Source organism: Eubalaena glacialis, chromosome 14 (assembly GCF_028564815.1).
Source record: "Eubalaena glacialis isolate mEubGla1 chromosome 14, mEubGla1.1.hap2.+ XY, whole genome shotgun sequence".
Classification (NCBI taxonomy): domain Eukaryota; kingdom Metazoa; phylum Chordata; class Mammalia; order Artiodactyla; family Balaenidae; genus Eubalaena; species Eubalaena glacialis.
In genome coordinates, this window is record NC_083729.1 from 4,666,483 (window position 1) to 4,686,192 (window position 19,710).

General features: G+C 45.7%; 1 protein-coding gene across 1 annotated transcript; it reads right to left on the reverse strand.

Annotated features, from left to right (window-relative positions):
• Positions 1-708: 708 nt before the first annotated feature.
• CMPK2 (cytidine/uridine monophosphate kinase 2) lies at positions 709-14,883 on the reverse strand. Its single transcript, XM_061210804.1, has 5 exons — positions 14,209-14,883; positions 12,682-12,796; positions 11,545-11,746; positions 5,268-5,501; positions 709-2,160 (listed from the first exon to the last, which is right to left on the reverse strand). The coding sequence occupies exons 1-5, from the start codon at positions 14,881-14,883 to the stop codon at positions 2,043-2,045; spliced, it is 1,344 nt and encodes a 447-aa protein (XP_061066787.1). The 3' UTR covers positions 709-2,042.
• Between the last annotated feature and the right edge of the window lie 4,827 nt (positions 14,884-19,710).

A 19,710-nucleotide genomic window follows, 5' to 3' on the forward strand; every position in this document is an offset into this window, starting at 1 on the left:
TGGAAATGTACTCATAATTCTTGGCAGCCACGTGTCAGGCTCAAAGTTCTATGGCTGTGGAAAAGATGGAGAATAAATATTTGGGACACTAAAGGTCTATTAAAGGAACAGAAACACACCTGGTAATGAAACAAAGCCAAGCAAATGATGCCTTGTCGTCGGTTTCTGGGTAGGAGGCGCTATCCGTTCTCATACTCAGTAATCTTATCTCTATTACAGTGTATAGAGAGCGCAAGTGTACGAAGAATTATTTCTTATTGGATTAAGGAAGAAAATCCCTTTAATACCTGCAATGAGGAAGGAATTGCACTTTCTTGAAATGACGTTTAAAACAAAACAAAAATGCCCTCCTCTTCCTCTGAAAGCACTTTGACCACAAATTCACACCTTTTCACTTCTTTAACCCCAAATCCCCTCCTGTACAAAAGCCTCGTTGGGGGAGCCCCTTCAGAAAAACCAACACACACTGTGACAACAGCATAGGTTAGAAAATCACAGCAAGTTTATTCATTGGCAAGAGACATAAAGAAAGCATTAAATGTTTGTGTTTCTAGGCTGCCAGCATAAACTTTTCAAAATGTTTAAAGTGAATAACACCAATAGCATAATTAGATATCACATCTTAAAGAACCCAAATGCAATTTATCAGCTTTAAAAAATATTTTCAACTGAAATTACATCTTTACGTATGTACATATATTATGTATAAACTACCTATAGTTGTTTTGAAAAATAATATGATAGAGTCAATATAAACTTTATTATAATTTAAGAGTCCATGTGATAAACCTGTTAATGCCATAAATTTAATTATTTTGGGGGAATGTCTTCTTGAGACATTCCCCTAAAATAATTCAGATTCAATCTATCTCAGAACTGGAAGGAATTTTAAGTAATCATCTGGTTCAGTCAACTCCTTAAGACAAATGAAGAATCGCTATCACTTTTTAGATCAAATTACATGATGCTAAATGACTCATCCAAGGCCCCATAACTATTAAGTTTCCTCTTTTCTCAGCTCTTTTTTTTTTCTAGCCAAACAGATCTCAATGCTGATTTCATGTGTAATCATAAGACATTCAAGTGCAAGATAATTCACTGAGAAATCCCATTCCAGGATCCACTGTGCTTACTCAGTAAGATAAATTAAATCTGTCTGATGAAAATACACAACAAGCATTGCGTTCAGCTTCTTGCCTTCAATTCTGATTAGTAAAGCACAACCCCTACACTGAGGACAAACAAGACGTAAACAACAGTATAAGTACGTTGCTGGATTCGCTGAGTTTAATGCATCTACTTCAGTGCAAAACACTCATTCTATCCAAAGCCATGTTTTCAGATGAAAGAAGAGGAAAGTAAATAAGCAGAATAGAATCCAAGGACTGTTGGTGTGTTTGTATTCAGAGCATCTTGGGTTGACCTCTCAGGGGCTGTAAGCCTCAGACACAAGTCAGATGCCTTCTTGGTCAGTGTCCCCCACCCACAAGATGGGTCTGTGGGAGGGTCTTCCGACAGCCAGGACACACAGACACGTTCTTCGGGAGTGGTTGGCTCTAAGAATCGGGGCTGAGCTCACAAAGACGGAGTGTGGCTGGACTGGGAGGAAACCAGCTCCGAGCACGTCCTCAAGATCTCACCCAGGAGCCGGCAGTGCAGGCGTGGGAGAGGCTGGAGGAGCTTCTGTTGATCTGGAAGGTCATCTTGGTTGCTTCTGTCCACCGCATGCTTTCTAGGGGAGACACACCTTGGAAGGATTTGGTAGGGGTGCAGTTAAAAATCTGTTCCAAGAAAACGTTTGTTATACTTGGCAGAAAGCGATCACCGTCTCTCACTGGAATGTGCCCCGTCTCAGTCCCGATGGGTCCATCGGGTAGAAGTGAGAACAGTGGTTTAGGTAAAATTGAAATGTCCCACCTTCTGCCACACGACAAGCTCATGCAGCTGAAATCTGGGAAAACTGCATAACCAGTCGTGGGCTTAGATGTATCAAACAACATCAAATCTAGTAAAATGTGTCTCCTGGCCCAGAGGAACTACAATTAATTGCAATTATTTTGGATCTCACTTAACACCATCTGGAGGACCTTTTCTCTTGAAGGGCTGGCATCAACCACGTGGCAGCCAGGGTTCTCCATCCGCTGGTAGGACACTTCTACCCTGGAGACAGGCAGAATGAAAAGAGTTGGCCCATTTGTTAACACGGCTCTTTACGCAAATGTTATTTTCCTACCATAATACAGACAGCTTGAAGCCAGGTCCCCATCTGGTTTATCGCACTTCCGCCCCCCAGGCAACTCGCTTTGCATACAGGAGACATTCGATACATTTAGTTTAACAGATGAGAAATTAATAATAATGTTTAATAGCTTGCATTTACTCAAAACCTTTTATCTGCCAAGCATTAGCATCCTGCATGGTCTTCTCATTTCATATTCAGAGTAACTTCAGGAGCAGAATCAATGTCATCCACCCCCATTTTGCAGAGAAAGGAGCAAAGGCTCAAAGAGATTAACTAAGTTGCCCAATGGCAAATTTCTCAAGAGTCTGTGCCCTGAAGGATTTCATACAAGCCAGAGGTCCTTGGCATATACATTGTTTTCACTTGGGAGTCTTCTACAATTGCACTAGAATTCTATCTCTCTTTTCAGTGTTAGCTAGCCTTGGTGTGTACAGAATAGCTGGGGCTGATTTGAAACAGGAGGGAATTGGGCAGGGCACAGCCTTTGAAAGAATGACATAACCCGAGGACATGACATAAACTGATTAGAACCAAATGGGCCCAAGATGGCGGACGAGTCAACTTCCACTAGACCTCAGTATATGCTCACTGTGACAAATCAGCAAGCTAAATGACACACCCACAGGCGCCATGACAGTTCCAAAGTCTACCATAACGATCAAAAAGTGGGTGGTGGCCCAGTTCCTGGAAATCCCCGCCCCCTCCTGAAATACGTGGAATAATCCTCCCACTCATTAGCCTATGAAATTACCCACCCCTATAAAAACTGACAACCCCATATCCTGGGGCCTTTCTCACCTTCTGAGATGGCCCACAGTTTGACTGCGGACTGTGTTTCTCTCTAAATAAATCCACTTCCTACCTATCACTTTGTCTCTCACTGAATTCTTTCTGTGATGAGACATCAAGAACCTGAGCTTCATTAAGTACTGCAACCAGGTGTGTGATCTCAGTTGGAAGACTGTGGGTTTTGGCCGGGTTCGTGTCCCGGCCTCTTGGGTTCAAATCCTAATCTGAGGTGCACGGTTTCAGATTATATGACCAAACCTCTAGAGCTCTGTGGTTAAAACAAGCACCCGGACTCAGCCATATAAAAGAACGAAATAATGCCATTTGCAGCGACATGGATGGACCCAGAGATTGTTACACTGAGTGAAGTAAGTCAGACAGAGAAAGACAAATACCATATGATATCGCTTCTATGTGGAATCTAAAAAAAATGGTACAAATGAACCTACTTACAAAACAGAAATAGCCTCACAGATGTAGAAAAGAAACTTATAGTTACCAGTGGGTAAGGGGTGGGAGGGATAAACTGGGAGATTGGGATTGACATATATACACTACTATATATAAAACAGATAATTAATAAGAGCCTACTGTATAGCACAGGGACCTCTACTCAATGCTCTGTAATGACCTATATGGGAACAGAATCTAAAAAAGAGTGGATATATGTATATGTATAACTGATTCAGTTTGCTGTACAGCAGAAACTAACACAACATTGTATATCAACTCTACTCCAATAAAAATTATTTTAAAAAATAAAGTGCTCAGAGTAGATGTTGAGAAATGGAATATTTCCTGCCATTATCAGTAGACAAAGGATGTCACAGTCATCAGCGATTGCAGCCACCACGGATGGTGAGCTGGTGAGCCCTGAGGGAACTCAGGAAGGAAACAAAGAATACCAGCCTTCTAGCAGCCATCGGACTGCGGCCACTCCCTACTGTGAGCCCTGAGGAAACTCAGGATGTGAAAACACAGGACACTGGCCCCAGATAGCTGAGGTGCGTTTCAAAGGAATGATTTCGGTGAGCCCAGCGTCTTGCATCTTCCCATACACAGAAAAACGCTAAATTCCTTAACTTGACTTATCTGGTTTTCTTTAATTAACAATAATCTTTTGACGTTCAGACTACCTGTCCTTTGTTGCAAAACTCTTATGTGTCCTAGCTCTCCTGTCACCTCCTCGGAGCAGTTTTCTCAGGGTTACTTGAGATGCTGCCTCCCGGTCTTGAAGTCCTAAAAATTCCCGCCAAATGAAACAAAACTCTCAACTTTTAGGCTGTGAATATTTTTTTAGTCGACAATGGTCTGGGGCCATAGCTCTGCCTCACCACCTACCAGCTAGGAGAACATGCCACATTTCTTTCCCATCTGTGCCTCCGTTTCCTCATCTGTGAAGCGAGGACGGAAATAATGCCTTCCTTGCAAGTTTGTCGTGAAGTTTAACTGAATTAATACCAACCAGTCAATTCTTTGACATGGTTTCTCTGCACACAGCTGAGTGGTTAATTATTTATGTTATAACAGCATTAAGTTAGGATAACAGTGCTATCATTGTTTATTTATATAAACAATTCTGTTTTGGCTTTTCAAACCAGTCCTACAGAAGTGATTTAGTCAGCCGAGAAGCAGTAAGATGGTCCAGACACTCCTGCTATTGTGTTCACAGCTTTCTAATGAAAATGAAAGCACTGCCTTAAATTAAGAAAGGTCTTGGGTTTAATCCCAATTCTACTACTCAGTAGATATGCAAGTTGTAGACAAATCACTTAATCCTTTGAGCCTCAGTTTTATAAACTGTGAAGTACAGCTAACATTGTCCTTCCAAGGGTTACAGAGCATCAGAAGTAAAATGCCTGACACACGGTGAGCCCCTCACAGGTAAAAGTCACTGCGAGGCCGTCAGACGGTGCTCGTGACCATTCTGTTACGATGACCCAGAAAGGTGTATTGTCTCACTCAGGTTCACGCCGGTGCTGGCACAGCCAGGGCTAGAAAGACTAGGAAGGAGGTCTGATCCCCAGTCAGATATCCTGTGGCTACAAAACCACCACGCAGTGGCCCCATGGAACAATCCCATTGAAAGGAGTGAATCTAACTTGGAGGACACTGCCTCTCAGGTTTGGAAAATGGGAACCGTGTCATGTCCTGCACTTTACCAGAGTCAGTGCTGTTTCTGGATCGTCGCCACAGCCAGGGACCCCTGCCCCTCACGTGGCATCGGGACACCTACTTTTGACGAAATACGCTGTTGGCCTCCAGTTCAGCCTCCTCCTTGGTCCTCTCCATGCCCCGGCCCTCGATCCTCCGCATCCTCTCCTCGGGACTCACGGTAAGCAGCAGGACCAGGTCAGGTTTGAGCAGGTCCCTGGGCCACTGGTATATAGGGTGATGGGCAGGGGGCAGGTGCTGGAGGCCCCCACTTACCTCGGTGGCTATGGTGTAGGTGGCCGTGCTGTGCCAGTACCTGAGAAGGAAAGGGGTAGTGAGTTCCCCGTCCGCAGAGGAAGTCAAGGGAGCACCTGAAAACCAGCTGCTGGGGACGCTGAAACCAGGGATGGCTCTGCTGAACTTGTCCTAGTACCGTACACATTAAAGAGGTAAAACTAAATCTTATTTTTTAAAGTATTTATAAAATGTAAAAATAAGTTAAAATTAACAACCACAATAAGAATCTAGTGCACACCACCCAGAGCTCCATTTACTCAGTTAAAACTGCATGTATTGTGAGACTACTCTGTTGCCTTGGCCTTGCAGGATGCTTTCTTTTGTGATGGCAGGTTGGCATGGGATGGTAGATTTGTTCAGTAGTCCACTGGTATTTAATGCTGTATCTTGGCCAAACAAAAATCTGCAGGCCCATTCAGTTCCTACAATGTTTTAAAACTGAACTTGCTGACAAGACATGGAAACAACCTAAATGTCCAACAACAGAGGAATGGATAAAGAAGATGTGGTACATATATACAATAGAATACTACTCAGCCATAAAAAAGAATGAAATAATGCCATTTGCAGCAACATGGATGCAACTAGAGATGATCACACTAAGTGAAGTAAGTCAGAAAGAGAAAGACAAATACCATACGATGTCACTTATATGTGGAATCTAAAATATGACACAAATGAACCTATCTACGAAACAGAAACAGACTCACAGACACAGAGAACTGACTAGTGGTTGCCAAGGGGGTGGAGTGGGGGAGGGATGGAGTGGGAGTTTGGGATTAGCAGATGCAAACTATTATATATAGGGTGGATAAACAACAAGATCCTACTGTATAGCACAGGGAACTATAGTCAATATCCTGTGGTAAACCATAATGGAAAAGAATATAAAAAAAGAATGTAAATATATATGTGTATAACTGCATCACTTTGCTGTACAGCAAACATTAACACAACACTGTAAATCGACTTCAATTTTAAAAATAAATAAATAAAAAATAAAAAAATTGGACTTGCTGATGAAATCCACATTCTAGGAACCCTGGATAGGAGGCCTTTGTCTTTCCCAGCTCTCCAGTCATCTAATTGCATCTGCATGGATCAGGAAGAGAAATAAACCCAGATAAAATCTCTGAAACTCTGTGAATGTCCTCCCTGAGTGAAGGCGGTCACTCTTGACCGGCTGATCTTAAAAAATGCTTTGAGGAGAGGAAAAGAAAATCCCAACCATCAAAGAAAATCAAATCAGCCCGCTCTTTCAAAAAGCCCAATGGCTTTCTACCACCTGCCAGAAAACATTCAGCCTCCATCTAAGACACAAACACCTTCACAGTGTGGACCCAGGCACGCTCTTTCATGGGGGTCTGTCTTCACACTTTTCCTCCAGCTGGAGTGAGGGTCTCAGGCAGCAAAGTGCCTCCTCTTCCTTCTGCACGCCACGCAGAGGAAGCCCCCAGCAGAATTCACTGTTTCCTCCTCTGGGCTCTCAACGCCCTTCATACTCAGCTCTACTGAAGGACTTATTCTAAATTAGAGCCAGTTGTGTACAAGTTTATCTCTTTCATCTCCGCCATTAGATAATTCATTTTTTAGTCATCTCTGTATTCCAAAATCTGAAACCAGCATCTGGCACACAATAGGTATGCAACTAATCATGGTTTTTGGATGTAGGAATGAATGAATTAGAATTATTTTATTGATTGGCATAGTTTATTACACTCTTGCCCTGTTCGTGTCATATTCCAATTTTAAGTGACGAAATGCAAAACTCCAAATCCAGTATCAAAGGACTATCACCTACAAAAACATTTATGAAACAATTATAAACATCCCAATGTCGAGAGGCACCCATGGCCCCACCCTTGTCTGTATTTTCAATTTACTGCCTGTACTGTTTTAAAATCCTAAATTCTTAATCACTTTAGATTTGAACGCTTTTCACAGTGAAAAGGACATACTGGTCCTTTATCTACAAAATAAATGCAGAGTGTTATCCAAGCTGTGTATTGTTTTACTCTCTGCCACCTACTTGCTTTGTGTACATTGGTAAGTCTCAAATTCCTCTTCTGTAAAATGAAAATCATGAATGCTTTGTTTTCCTCCCATAGTTTATACAAAAATAGTCAAGTGCTTTTTAAAAATGTATCACACTTGAATTGGGAGATTGGGATTGACATATATACACTAATATGTATAAAATGGATAACTAATAAGAACCTGCTGTATAAAAAAATAAATAAAATAAAATTCAAAAAAGAAATGTATCACACTGTCATTATAAGGCAATATTTAATTCTTATTGGACACTAAAGCTGCATCATTTCAAATTATGATGATACAATACAGAGAATACTGAAAAGAACAAAGGTAAAAAATTAATTTGGGGGCTGATCAATTCTAATATCATTCATTCTTCAAAGCCCTTTTCCACCTCCAAAAGCGTGGCCAGTGTAGCTGCTAGCGCCTTGAATTCTGCCTGGGGCCATTCCTATGTATCACTTACCAGACTTTTAATCACTTACAAACTTGTACTTTCACCTTCTCCCCCAGATACATCTTGTCTCCCAAGCCGAATAAACCCAAGCAGGTCCAGGTTTTCTTCTTCTTAGCAACAAAACTACAATTTGCGCTGCATTTTACACATGCTCCGTGTTCACTGAATTAAATACTTAGCTATGAATACAGAGGCTGATATCATCTAAATGTAAAAAGCCTTCTTTATTGTAGAAAAACCATCAGCAAGAAGATTTTTAAAGGTAATGAGGGTGATTAAGTTGCCTACCTTAACCACAGTCACAATCAAAAATTACTCCGTCTCCCTTCTTTTTTCAGCTAGATGATGGTGTTGTCTAAAATGGATTTCCTTAAAATCTTTAAACATGAACAAAACCCACCCAGACAACAAATAACTGCTCTTTTCTTCTCATCTGACAAGGTGATCTAGCATTATCTCTTTAAAGAAACAAAATTGCAGACAATTCACAGACATAAAGAAGAAAAATCGGGGAAGAATGGGAGCCCCGTTTTGCAAAGCCAGAGTTCTCTCACTGCCAACACTGCTGCTCATTTTAAATAATCATACCCTCTGGCCATCAATTTCAGACTCATTATTTAGTATTCTCCATTCCTGCCATCAGGGAAACCACATTAGTTCAAATCAAACGCAATTTGTTGACACATTATACATCACTTATATAATAATGCCTTATATTTTTATAGCAATTTGCTATTTTCAAAGCACGTCCACCTGCATCAACTCACTGGATATTCATCACAAGTCTTTTAATTTTTATTCTGCATTGGAGTATAGTTGATTAACAACGTTGTGTTAGTTTCAAGTGTACAGCATGGTGACTCAGTTATACATATACATGTATCTATTCTTTTTCAAATTCTGGTCAGCAGGGAAGGGATCAAGGATATCATCATTGAACAGATTAGGAAACCGGATGCAGAGTAAGTGTCTACCTACATGCAGAAGCCAGTACTGCCCCAGGATTTTTGGACATCTTAGGAAATAATGTGCCTTATGAAGTCACACTTTATTAGGAAAAGCCTAGTCTATCTCCTTGAAATAAAGAGAGACTAACAAATATATATATATATAAATATGGTAAATCCAGGGACTTTAACAATAGGGTGAAAACATCCCACGGGTGAAGAAGTCCCACAAAGGAAAGCAATGTCTTACCCTTGTCTAGGATTCCTTGTAACTTGCCAGCTTTGAAATCACTATCTTGCCATCCCCAAAGTTAAGAGTACCCACTGGCATTATAGCTTAGATGACAGCAAAGGCCTTCTAACTAATTTTTACGGTTTTCATCTTCCCCACCACCACTCACCACCACACGCTTTTTCTTAGTTCCAGTCACCTTTCCCCAGGCTTCCCACGCCTCAGACCACTCTGCTTCTTCATCCCATAAATATCAAGCCCCTTGCTTTGGGGAAGGCAGATTTGAGATGTATTCTGCCGTCTCCTTGCTTGGCGGCCTTGTGAATGAACCCTTTCTCCGCTGCAAACAAGAGTCTCAGTGTTTGGCTTGGGGAAACGTCGAACCTGGTTTGGTAACACACATGGGCACCAAAGTTGTGTAAAAGAATGGTCACGGCAACAGGGACGATTCTCACAGGTGGCGTGAAGGCAGGCAGATGCAAATAGCAGTCAATGTCTATCTGCCTGTAGAGACCGTTCAGGAACAAGCAGAATTAATCTGAGGCGATGGAGGCAGGGTCGTGGTTCCCGCTGGCGGAAGGATGGGTCGTGACTGGGAGGGAAGGATTTACAGGGTGGAGTAAGGTTCTAAGTCACGATCTGGGTGCAGGTTGTACTTGAACGTGTTCACTTTTTAAAACTCCTCGAGATTTCCATTTCTAATGAGTGCTCTTCCCTGAACACTTGTCAGACTTCAATGCAACTCCTCATCTTTCCACAAATAAGTAAAACTGCAGCAAGAACAAGACGTACACTGGAGTAACGTCAAGGACGAATCCAGCTGCAACTGAAGCCCTTGAGTACTCCCCACCAACTGCATTTCTCTCTCTTTCCCAGGGGACAGCACTCTCCTAAATTTGGTGTTCAACATCTTTCCATCCCTTTTTTGGTATTATGTTTTGTATTATTTTGCATGTGTTCTACTGAACATCTTTCTGCAAGTTGATTTCTTTCCTTTGAAACTATAGTTTTGTAAATTAGGCACATTGATGCATCCTACGAGAGCATATGGCTGTTCGGTGCTCCATGTTATAAATATACGCCAGTATTACTTTACCCTTTCTTCTGCCGATGCTTTTGGTTTTTCAAGTTTTTCAATATTATGAACAAAGCTGAAACAAACTCTGTGAGTATTTCTTCAGGAAGTGGAAGCAATCTTCTCAAATTGCTCCCCAAGTCACCCTACAGGTGCCCACTCCCACCAGCACCACGTGACTTTCTATCAATCCACATCATCTCCAACTCTGGGCTTTCAGACTTTTCTAATGAGTTCTCACCAACCTGATGAGAGTAAAACGGGCTCTCATCGTCGTTTGAATTTCCATTCCTAGTAGGGCTTGCTTGCCGTTCCCTTTGTCCATTTTTGTAGCACTTTTAAGCTATTTCTTATAGGTGAAATTTCAAAATATAACTCAGCTTCTGTCACTCCATTATCTGAAACCTCCCAAAGGCCCCCCTCTGCACTCAGAATAAAATCCACACTCTTTATCACAGCCACAGACCCTGCTGACCTGTCTCTGCCTTTTTATCCATCCAGAAAGCAGCCCCTCGTCCACATGTTTTCCTCACGATGGCCTGTTTCTAGCCCTGGAATGTGTTCGCATCTTCCTGTCTCTACACTTTGCTCTTGCTGACCCCTCTCCCAAAAAGCTTTTACTCCAGGATTTTCAGGTGTGTCTCTTTGGTCATTCAGAGCTCAGACCAATGGTACCCCCTCACGCAGGCCTTCCTAAATCACATCTAGTGGGGGGTTAGCCATCCTCCAACACACAACCTTGATCTCTCCTCTTCATAGTATTTATCACTCTCTGATATTACCTTATGCATCTATATGCTTGATTATTACCTTCTCCTTCAACAGAATGTTTGCTCCATGAAAGCAGGGAACTGCCTAGCTCATTTACCACCGAATCCTCTAAATTGAGAACTGTCTTTGGCAAATGGTAGATGCCCAATATGTGTTTGTTGAATAAGCCAATAAACAAATGAACCACTCAAAGCTTGATTTGTGAAGCAGAGACTTTTGTTAATATCCCCCATATGCTATTTCTAGCTCTGTCACTTTGGCAGGTTACCTAACTTTTCTAAGACCTGTGTTTCTCATCAGTAATTTTAGTATCCATGCAGTAGTTGCTCCAGATGTTAGTATAGTATGTATAATGTCTTTAGCAAAATGCCAGCCAACGGTGTGATTAATAAATCATAGACATTATTCCTATTATTATCATAATACACTTTGTCTTAAACAGTATTGTGTACTTGCATGTATATGTACACACACACACACACACATATACACTACTCATATGTTAGGAAGAAAATGCCGAATTCAACGCATCTTTATACCCACCTGTCTACAATCACAGGCGATTTGGTAGATTCTTTAGCTATCTCAGAAGCCACGATATAATTGCCCAAAGAGTAAAAAGCTCTTCTAATGATAGTTGGTTCATCATCAAAGACTTTCCTCCACTGGCTGATGCAAGAGGGTGGTGACGTCAAGAGAACAGCCTTGAGTGAATCTGAAACTGACTGGGTCACAGTGGTTTTACCTGCAGGTCGGATACAAAATGCAGCACATCTTAACCACGGCCACCGTATCACTCCCAAAAGTTAACAATAATGTCCGAGCAAAGACATTCTTTCCACCTGTAACCAGAAAGAGTTGATTAAATAGTACAATTCTTTACAAAAAGTTGCCAACCCTTGGGAATTCAGGATTCCTGTTCGGTGTGAGAATGCTTGAAAGAAAAAAGCAAATGGTCACCTCGTTTACAAACTAATGATAAACTCTGCTATCAGCTTCCAGGAACTCCCTCCTCCCATCACGCCTCACCTGACACAGGAAGGAGACTCACAGGGAACCAGGTGACCCTGGGGTTCTCCCAGATCCACGCTGTCCTTGGGTATTCCCTGTGGCTCTTGGAGCCACCCTTGTCCTGCTGTCGTGTGTTGGACTAAGTGTGGGCACGCCCACTGTACTCTGACGCCTATTTGGCAGCTCCAAAGTCTTCTGTCCTCCACTCCCTAGTTCGTCCACACTTTGTTTCCACAGGGACCTCTGAACTGCCTGCAGTTCCTGGACACACCAGGCCGGTTCGAGCCCCCAACTCCACCCTGCCGTTTCTTCTGTCTGGAGGCTCTCTCCCGCCTTCCTCACCCGACCAACTCCTGTCCTACTGAAAGCTCAGTCCAGGATCCATCCTTCCAAGGTCTCCCGGACCGTGACTGCCCCTCATCTCCTACACCGAGGCTGTACCCAGTGCCCTCCCATGTTCACCGGAGCACCTGAGGCTCCCCCCACCTTACGGGGATGGATAACGGAAGTTATCCATCTTTGTGTCCCAGGCCAGCCTTGCTCCGTGCCTGGCACACGACAGAGGCTCACAGGAGGCTTATGAATTGAACCCTGTATAAAGTTTTGTGTGTCAAGAATTGTCTATTCCTGCAACTCATTGCCTGTAACTGGAAGGTAATATTCTCTTACCTGTGGCATCCAGGCCTTCAATGACAATGACGGGGAACTTGCCCTTCTGGACCTGCTCTGGGCACTGGTCAACCAGGTCCAGCACAGCCCGGGCTTCAGGAATGAAGGATGTACACTGTAAAACAATGTCCGTGCATCAGCAGCAAAGCAACGGGGCCTCGGCAGAAGCTCTATCGAATTGCTGAGAAGAAGACTGCACAATGCTAATGGCGCATAAGCTATGTTTGGCACCAGGCCAAAATGTGAAGTATTGTGAACCCGAGAAAGGGCTGGATTGCTTTATTCCGTACTGCATAGCTGAGGCTCAAAAAGGCCGTAACTGTCGGCATCACCCAGCCTGCAACTCTCATGGACCAGCTTCCCCCAGAGGAGGAAGGACAGAAAAGATGCATAACTGCAGAGCAGTGTCACGTAGCGACAGTGGAACCATGGGCCCTGTGTGTCACAAATGTGGGAAATCAGCCACACTGTAGGCTCCAAAGAAAGCAAGGGCATGAGCTTGGGGGTTTAAGAAACTTAGATTAAGCGGTGCTTGGGGGCTCAGAAGAGGGTCAAGCACTGCAATCACCAAGCGGGTAGGGCAGGGTCTCCGGGGGATTCCAGGTTTTGAACTGTGCATGACCTCATGTGTACTCACAGCACCTCTACAGAGAGGCCCAGACATGTATTTTCTTCTTACGTGCTTACTCTGAGCAACGCAATAGTCTAAGTGCTTTCACAGTACTAACTTGGCCACAGTTGAAGATAACTCTGTGTGTTACTGTTATTAACCCCATCTATGGATCAGGGAAACCAAGGCAAAGAAGAATGTTCAATAAACTTACTGCAAGTGACACAGGGAATAAATGCCAGAGTTTGGATTCAAACCCAGGTCTTGCAATCTTAACCACTCGGAGATGCTATCCCAAGGCTCATACAAGGTATCTAGGACCCATAGTCCAGCCTAGGGACCTGCCCAGGCTGCGCTCAGGCAGAATCTTCGCTGTTCCGCACCGAGCACCTGTTGTGTGTCAGATGTTTCCCTGTCCTAACACTGCAAGGCAGGTATTTTACAGATGAAAAGGCACCAAGCAACACGGAGTAGCCGAGTGTCTGGGTGGCAGCCAGTAAGCAAGCAGGCACCGCTTAATCTAAGTTTCTTAAACCCCCAAGCTCATGCCCTTGCTCTACACCCCGACCTCCCAGAAGAGGGTCATCACTTCCAAGATGGCATTGCTTTCCCCGTACCCAGCGCCACCGCCCCCCTCGGGCACCGCCAGCGCGGGAGCCGCGCCGCTCCTGTTGGGATGTCAGTTTCCCCCATGGGGTTGGGGGTCCCTGGCGAGCAAGAATCTGGAAAGAGCCACGGTGTCTAAACAGAGGCTGGCCCACCGGCCACCTTCTCCACCAGATTTGCGGACGGGAGTAAAGCAACTCCCCGGCAAAGGGAGGTCTGCACAGGCCAGCCCCGCAGAGAGCGCACGGTGGTGTCCGCTTCCCTGGCCTGGGGGATCCACCCTGGGCGCTGGCAAGGGACCCAACTCTTACCGCCTCCAGAACGGCGCGGGCGGCCTCCCGGCGGGGGAAGACCCCGGAGCTGGGCAGGTCCGGCACCACCGGGTGCAGCGCGGGCTCCGGCACGGGCACGACGCGCTCGCGGCCCAGCTGCCGCCACCCCTGGCCGTCCTGCCGTTCCCACGGGAGCTGCCACAGCCGGCAGAGCGGGTCGCCGGAGAACTCGGCCAGGCTCGGGCGCGGGGCCTCCGGGCAGGCGTCCAGCAGCGCCAGCAGCGCGCTCCGGGTGTCGGGGCTGTCGCGGGGGTCGCGGAGCAGGAAGCCGTGCTGCAGACCCCCCGCCCCGCCGCCCGGGCGGTAGCACAGCAGCCGGCGCAGCTGGCACCGCCGGAAGGGGCCGCGCCGCAGCTGGTGCTGCAAGCGCTGGTGCAGCCGGGCCGCGCGCACCCGGGCCGCGCAGCCCGCGCCCCCGGCCACCGGCACGCTCAGAGAGTAGCTGCGGCCCGGGGGGCCCAGGAGCGCGGCCACGCCGGGGTCGGGGCGCGCGTCCGGGGCCTCGTCGCCCACTGCGAAGTGAGCCAGGGTGCAGCCGGGCAGCTCCAGCGCGAAGCAGCGCGGCGCCGCCATGGTCCGACCGCAGGCCCCGCGCCGCAGCCTCGAGAAGCGCGCGAGCAGCAGTGGGGCGCGCGGGCGGCGGCCGAAGTCCATGGGCGCCTCCCGGTCCCGCCCCGCGCGTCGGAAACGAAACCCGGGACTCGGCGGGCGGCGCCGCGGGGAAAAGCGAAAGCGAAGCGGCGGCGGCGGCGGCGGCGGGAAGCGGCCGGGGCCCTGGGTGGGGCGCCCTCGGGTGGGGCGCCCTCGGGTGGGGCGCCCTGGGGCGCCCTCCCCGGCCTCGGCCTCCGCCTCCGCCTCGCCGCGAGATCGCGCCGGGAGGCGGCGGCCGCCGGGAGGGGACGCCCGCAGGGGCCGGGCCGCAGGCTGCCGCCGATGGGGACCCGCGCTGCGATCGATGGGGAGCGGGCAGGGGGCGCCAGGCCCCGTTTGAATAATTCCTCGGTGCTTGTGTGTGTGTGTGTGTATCTCCCCTGTGTGTGTGTGTGTGTGTGTGTGTGTGTGAGTGTCTCCCCTGCGCCACCACGCTCACCGGCTCTTGCTCGCTCTCGGGTACCGCCGACTCCTCATCTGGACTCGCCTTGCGGGCCCCGCAGACGCGGCCGCTCGCGACCCCAGCCCTGCGCCCCGAGCGCCCTCCCCGCCCGCGCCCGGACTCCAGGCCTGGGAGCCGCTGGAGCGTTTTCACCCCGCTTTGCACACGCTTTCCCCTCTTTTGGAATTAACCCCTCCTTTTGCTGACTCTCAAACTGAGAAGTGTCCCCAGACTGGCACCTCTAAGTTGCCTTACAAACGCCAAATTAAAGTCGTGCACGCAGCTCCAATGAGACAGCAGCGTGATGGCCTGGAAGCGCCTTATCCGCCAGCAGCCGGCGTCGGATGTATTGCTGCCTTTGTGTAGTAAAGCAGCATTGACAAGATTATTTGGATGTTTTATTTTGTTTTTACTCATTGACTGGTATCTTTGAAAATGATTGTCCAGCAGACCCAAAAGTTAGAATTGAAACAAAGATGGAAAACATTAGATGAACAGAAAGCATGTAGTTATGATTTAATCAATTATTAATTATGTGCATTTAGTGTGGGATTAAGTTTAATTCTGAAAGAAAAACCCTTTTTGATAGACATGAACTATTACAGATATGTGGTTGAAGTATGGTTAATAGGCAAGGAATAATTCTGAGATTAAGATTTTTTAGCTCTTTGAGAACAGGAGCATTTTTATTCTCTATGATCAATTTGACTTTTGGACATTTAGGGAGCAGAGATGTTGTCACCTGTGTGGAACATAAGAAAATAGGAAAAGAACAAAGTCCTTTTTGTTCATTAGGACAGGACTGCATCCTCCCGTGAGCCTTTCTTGACCTTTTTTCCATGACCCCACCCCACCCCCAATCATATCCGCTCTTAATTTAAATTTTCCTCTCCATTTTCACTCACCCTCCTCCCTACCAGGAGACTGTGAAATTAGTGGCCCTGCAGGATCTGGTCTCGGTCAATGTTAACTGGGAGTCGAAGATTGAAGATACAATGTCTTCATTCATAAAGGGAAAAAAAATCTCTGTCATATTTTTGAGCTCCAATTTCAAATTCCTAGGACAGAGAATCTGATGGACCCAGCTTGGGTGCATGTTTAGATTGAATAAACTTGCCTGTAGTAACCTATCCAGTGGGTGTGGAGGAAAGAAACTGGGCCTGGAAAGACACTTGAAAGAGGTCCTTGAATGAATGAATAGCACGACTTTATTCATTTAAAAAGCCAGAGTCTTCAGCACTAACAACATCAACCAGGAAAACATGAAATATTCTAATCATTCTGCTCATAGGGAAAAAGAAGCAGAAAGGGAGAATTAACTAATATAAATGCTGTAATTAATAAATAATAAAATGAAAAAATAACATTTATTTTGAAAAAGGGATTGGTTTTTGAAAACGTACTTAAACAGATATGCTTCTAGGTAGACCATTCAAGTGGATAAAAAGAAAATGAAGTCAGCATAATAGTAATACAAAAGAGGAAAGAACCGCAGGTTACAAAGGACACAAAGAGAATATTACATACAATTCTACATCAATAAATCCAAACATCACAAAATAAATAATGAACCTGGAAAATAAGATTTATCAAAATAAATCCAGGAAAGAGTGATGATTCTATAATCCAAATCCCAGGAAGGTAGTTGATGAAGGTTCTGAGAAGTACTGGACAAGTTTTATAAGTAATTGCTTTATCAAGAAACAGGTAAACCCCCATTACATAAGCCATCAGTTTCTGGTTCATAAAAGTTCTTTTGGGCATGTTTGTGGGCTTCTGATTTTTTTTTTTTCCACTGACCTTTTTTGATACAGAAAAGTTATTTCTTGCATAAATATTGTTAACCTGTAACAAGCTTATTATTTTTTTTCAACAAATAAGTGCTGCTGCATTTAATTACTAACATAGGAAAAACTAATAGATAAAACAAAAGCTCGTTAGCATCACAAGACCGGTAAGTTTGGAAACTGCTGCTCTAGACCAGGGCCTGGCAAACTCCGGCCTGTGAGCCAGATCCCGCCACTGTCCGTTTTTGCACATCGCTGTATTGGCACGTCTGCAGTCTGCTGCTTTCCCACCGCTCGACAAAGCGGGGGAGCTGCCAGGGACCTGGGCCCAGAGCCCGAACTCTCACAGGCGACAAAGTCTGCTGACTCAGGACTGCCCTGTCCCTCACCAAGCGCAACAGAAAAGGACCCAACCTCACCAACTCTCTTTGCTGAGGATGCCAGGCCATCACTGGACCTCGCCAAGTGTCCCCCTGTGACCAGAGGGGTTGAGCCCCGTGACTCTCCTCCACCCCGCCCCCAGGAGGCATCACTGAACAGTTTCAGTTCCACGCCACCCCGCACGCACATGTACTGCCTGACGGGGAACGCACGCCGGACGGTGGGCCCCACACCCCGCCCCTCGCACCGAGGCCAGGATCCCGTCAAACCAGCACATCCAACCCCACCGAGGAGCCGAGGGGCTCCAGCAGGGAGTCTGGGGTCCAGGGAGGCCCCTCCACGTCCCCTCTGGACCCACCTGCGGCCCAGGGCCTCTCCCCACTGCTGGGCCTCCAGTCTTCCCTGAGTCCAACCGTCTCTGCCCGCCTGCTTTAGCCCAGCGGGCTAAGGGATCCCTTCCATGGCCAGGCTCTGGCCTCCAGAGTCCAGCTGGCACCGCCTAAAACTGCTCTGGGGGCCAGACCCCTGGGTTGTGGGCTTCTGATTTGAAGGGTACACTGTCATATTGTGGAGTTGATTTTCTCACTAAGAAATATAGTTTATACAGCTCCCTGTGAGAAGAGAGTTAACGCAGCAGGTGCGGATACTTACTCCTGGCATCTCTCCTGGGGAGCCTGGAACCATGATTCATCGTGGCCAAATCCTAGAAATAGGCCCTCAAAAGCTTCTTTATATCAGTCATTGATGGTTCTGTGTTTGCCCCGGGAACAATGGACACGCCACAGCAACTTGTCAGGGTTGCTTCGCACAAACATCAAGATTGGTGATGGGCACCTCATTCACAGATGGGGTCCTGAGATTAGGTGACCAAGACTGGTCACAGCAGGATGTGCCTACATGTCCAGCCCACCACGTGATGGCAGACCTGAGACCCAAGCGGGCTTCCCTGACCAGCTCTCTCCCTCCTGCACCCAGGGTGGGAGTGCTGCTAGAAAGAAAGCACGTCTATCTGTGCAACCCAGATGGTGAAGGACTCAGAAGCTGTGCCCGTCTCTCCAGACTCCTCTGATGTTCATCTTTTTTCCTGTTATCCTTGCTCTGCATCTCTTCCCTGGAATAAAGCCCACCTTTGAGTGTGGCCTCTTCCTGTCCCAGGAGTCCTTATAGCCAATTAGCAAACATGTGGGTGGTCTTAAAACTCCTAAAACACAACCCAATACACACACACACACACACACACACACACACGGAAATTAAATTAAAAGTTCAAGGAACTCTTATTTTGAAGTGCTTTGATATTCCATTTTATTTATTTAAATACACACATGCACACACACAATTACAACTTTGTAAATTAGTGAAATGGCACTCATTGGATGAATTAAATTACAACCAGTAAATGAGTGAACAGGAAAGACAAAGAGTTAAAGAAGATATTTGCAAAACATATAACTAAGAAAGTACATCTATACAATGAATTCTTACAAATCAATCATAAAAATACAGAAAATCCAATACAGAAAGGGGCAAGGGATTTGAATAGGCACATCACAAATGAGAATATCCAAATAGCAAATAAATATATAAAAAAGATGCTTAACATCATTAGTCATCAGGAAACTGGAAAGTAAAACCACAAGACACCACTCCACACCCACTGAGATGGCTAAAATTAAACCAGACAAAACAAACATCTTATGTTGACAATACCAAGTGAGGAGAAAGATGTGCAGCAATTGGAGCCGCACTTATATTATTCTGGTTGGCGTGTAAATTGGGCCAGCACTCTGGAAAACTCTATGGAGTTATGTACTAAAGGGGAGTATATATGTATATTTTTTATGAACCAGTGATCCCGCTCCTGGGTGTATACCCAACACAGATGCATACTTACGTTGACCAAAAGACATGTACAAGAAAATTCATAGCGTAATAGCAAAATAGTCCAAATGCTCATTATAATTGAACGATTAAATGGATTGTGGTATATTCCAACAATAAAATCCTAGATGGCTGTGAAAATGAACAAAGTACTGGTAGACACAACAAAATGGATAAATCTACAAAAATAACATTGAGTGAAAGAAGCTATACAGAAAACAGTACATAAGGTGTGATTATATCCACAGGAACTTCAAAAGCAGGCAAACCTAGAGCATGGTTTTAGAAAACAGGACATGGTTATCTTTGGGGCAGAGGTAGGGTTTAGGGCCTGGGGGA